At 44.0% G+C, this 3,841-nt stretch overlaps 1 protein-coding gene across 1 annotated transcript; it reads right to left on the bottom strand.

Moving 5' to 3' along the window:
• Positions 1-399: 399 nt before the first annotated feature.
• Positions 400-3,373, bottom strand: LOC139105358 (uncharacterized). Its single transcript, XM_070661411.1, has one exon. The coding sequence runs from the start codon at positions 3,371-3,373 to the stop codon at positions 1,394-1,396; it is 1,980 nt and encodes a 659-aa protein (XP_070517512.1). The 3' UTR covers positions 400-1,393.
• Between the last annotated feature and the right edge of the window lie 468 nt (positions 3,374-3,841).

The raw sequence follows: 3,841 nt of genomic DNA on the forward strand, positions 1-3,841 counted from the left end.
AGAGTCTATTAAGGGTGCACAACCGAGACAATATAGCTCACGAGTTTCGCGATGTCGTCGGTATATTTTATGGACACAGCAAGCGTTTGCTATCCACTCTGATCTAGTAGCAGTTAGATTTAATAACGCGTAGTTTCTTTCGTTGACTCTACAGTAATTAGCCTGACTCGGCGGGCACATTTCCGTTTAAAACGAACATTACAAATGAGGTTGGCAGGTACTTACCCAATCTCGGCATCTCATCTGCGCTGCTTTGGATTGCTTCCTCTGCGTTTCTATGAATTCAGCGTCGCAGTCTTTGACTTCCTTCTGAGGTGGATTTTCGTAGGCTCTCCTGCGTGGGTCGTCCTTCGGGATGTCGTTCAAGGAAGGCCTCTTTATGACGTAGGTAATCGGCTTCAGATGATAGATCGAAGTTCCACAAGAGTGTCGATTTAGCGCGTGATAATACGCGGTGATTTTACGTATTTGATATTTACGGCCGCCGCGTCGTGATTTAGAGTTTGTCATGGGTAGTTTCACAGAATATGAATAAGTTAACTAAAGATTCCAGGCAGAAAGCGTGCAGTGCGGCTGCACCACTTCCAACGCAGGAATACCTGTTAGACTGAATCTCAAAGACGTGCAGTGCGGCTGCACCGAAATCAATCTTCAATCACACAGGTTAATAAATATAGCAAATAGTGAAACTGTTGGATTATGGTAAGGTAAGGTATCACTGAATCTAGCACACGATGTAGAATTAACAATAAGTATATATTCTAAAGTTACGTTACAATAATGTTGGTTATACAAGAATAAAGTTTAAGATATAAGTACGAACTAGAAGAAAATAGTAAAGGACCCGCACGCGGGATGGACTCTCCTTAGAGAGATGTGACTCGACTTAGAACTGGGTACGAAGTGAGCTCTCTAGCTCGGGCATGGACCTCCTTCGGTTTGATCCCCTCCATCGTCGTTGGCTGACGGTGGGGGTGATGCGCGCGCCGCCGCTGGCCGTTGATGGGGCGATGACGCAGGTGGGGATAATGCGCGCGCCGCCGCTGACTGTTGGTGGGGCGATGACGCGTCTGCTCTGCTGGCTGTTGCGTGGGGGTGATGACGTAGGCGATGACGTAGGTCCATGTGGTACGCAATACGATTACGCAATACTATCTTATGCTTAATGCTATTCTTATATAATGTGTTTACGAAGTGGTATATTGACGCACATGCGTCTAAGTAGATTAATTCTTATAGGTCTAAAATAGATTAAAAGTGTCATACAAGTAAAAAGGCGAAAAATTTCTTAGGCGTAGTGTTTCTTATTAACTATGTGTTGTGGGGTCGTAACACCTCCCCCCTTAAAATAAAAGATTGGCCAATGTGCCAATGTTTTTGCTTAAAACTATACTTAATTATTTCCGTCTATATATTGACGCAATGATGCGTATGTATACTTGTGGGGTACCTTTTCTTCAGGGAAATCAGCTTTGGAGGTTGATGGCGGGTGAAGAGCTTCTATCGTTGAATGGGGTTTATCTTCTTTGGGGATATCTGGCTCTCGTTCCCTTGTTGGTTTTCCTCCCAGGTGTAGTAACAGGTGCGTGACTGAACTCCACAAGGCTCCCAATAGATGAAGACTCCATCCGTAGACGGTGTGTAGAACGTAACCATGAATAATGGTATCCATGCAGAGTTTTACAAATCGGATGATTAGGAAGATTGCCAATATTCCTGCACTGGCTGATCCAAATGACATGAATCCTTTCCAGATTCGTCGTCCCGTATTTTCAGCAATATGATCAAGTGTGGCTTCATCCAGTAAGCCAATCATAGATATTGATCCAGGTGCGACTTTATTTCCCATCGCGCCTTGTGCAATGTTGTTAATCATTGCTGGTTTTTCCACTGGAAACATTATGTGTGTCCTGAGTCGGTCTAGGTCGTCGGTAGAGTAGATTCCGCTCGCTGCTAGACCTGCTGGGCTGGTATAATGCCATTTAGGTTGTGATAGTGGTTCGATTATTGGAGGCGGAAGAGTTTCCATTGGTCGTGGTGCTACTCTATACCAAGTGTTTTCGATTTTGTACATGGCAGGTAATAAACCATGGCAATCACGAACTGTACCTTTTCTCGTGATTATCCGGGATCTTGGTAATAAGAAGAACGATTCGTTGTGCCTCGTAATTGGCAACTCGTTGTAGCAGTCTTCGGTGTGTCTAATTTTACACTCCACTGGAATGCATTTAATCATGTGGATGACTTCTCCACTTGTTACGGCAGTATAACCGGGTCCTTTCATTAGTCTTATCGCCATTTCGTCTGGTGCGATACTGGCTAGTGATAAGGCGTTTTGTAGCACTTGGCGCTCCAATGCGCATTTCTGTTCCATAATGTCTCTGTATAGTTTAGACAGTTGGGTCTTTATATGCTTTTCTACATATATAAATTTAGAATTCACATATGCGAAAATGTCTAAATTATCGACTGATATTTTAGATCTTGTCTTGAAGGTTGCTCCTCTTTTAGTCTCCAATATGAATAGCTTCGGGTGTTCCGTTTGCAGTAATGTGTATCCACACACATTGATTTCGTGCGTTTTGGTCAGAGCAAACGTTGTATCTTGTGATGTCACTGTGTAGATTATTGGGTTGTCTGGGTTATTTCGTGATGTCAATTTTGCAGCTATTCCTTCATACAGTATGTCGTATCGATCGAAGTGGCAGGTATCAGTGGGTAGAATTGGCCAATACGTTTCTGTCCCTTCAGCGTCCATGCAGTATCCTCTTGAAAGAGTGCATTTTGTTCCAACTGGTAGTATCACTTGTCCTGAAGCTCGTTTTACTGGCGCTTCCGAGGATCTGAGTGTAATCTTGATACTGGCCTGTACCACAACGTTCTCCCAATTTCCATATCCATCAGAGTATTGTGATCCGCTACAGCGTCCATCGACTGACACGGATCCGGCTAACGTTGCGCTTCTGAAGTTGGTTGAGTTTTTGGTAAGTCCATCGAGAATGGCGTTGACAATAGTAATGGAGCCGGTGTCGTGTATTCTTCTGCAAGCTTGTTCGCCTACTTCCTGAATGTATTCGCGGCGTCCATTATGAACGACTGATGTGTGCGAGTGCATTCCACAGTAGGAAATGGTTCGGTCTATTTCTATTCTGCATTGGGTTATGGTTACCCTATCGTAGTCCGATGTCTGCATAAGTTGTACGTAGACTTTTTCTTCTTTTGGTTCCAGGCTTCCGACGTCACAGTCTCCAATATCGAGAAGTGATAGTGTGGTTATATTCATTCCTTGTCCTCCACAATCATAGCCTATTAGCGCTGTTGCTAACGGCAAGAGTGTTGTGATGACGAGAGTCTTCCTGGCAGAGAGAGTCATGTTGTCGGTCAGTGGTCTTCGGGTGTAGTGCCGGTTCTTGGCTCCGATGACCGGGAATATGTATCCTTTTCAGGTGACTCAGCATTGGGAGGGGCTAACTTAATCTTATCCATGTGGACGGTTCGCGTGACTCGGTTGTTTATCTTAAGACGTACGTTATTTCGAGGGAGTATCTCAATTACTTGATAAGGTCCTACATACTGGTCCCCAAGTTTATGTGTCGGTTCTTTTAAAAGATACACCATATCATCTTTCTTTATACAATTTAAATTCTGTCTTGCGTCGTATCTTGCCTTTGATTTATGTTTCGCATTTATAAGATTAGATTGGGCGCTCGTCTGTACATCATGAATCTTATCGTGTAACTTAATGAGATAGTCGGTATAGCTTTCGTTCGGAACGTCTTCTGGGAATGGATTGCTTGTCGGTACGCGGGCGGCTTTGCCAAATACTAATTCATGAGGCGTG

Source organism: Cardiocondyla obscurior, linkage group LG09, assembly GCF_019399895.1.
Source record: "Cardiocondyla obscurior isolate alpha-2009 linkage group LG09, Cobs3.1, whole genome shotgun sequence".
Classification (NCBI taxonomy): Eukaryota; Metazoa; Arthropoda; class Insecta; order Hymenoptera; family Formicidae; genus Cardiocondyla; species Cardiocondyla obscurior.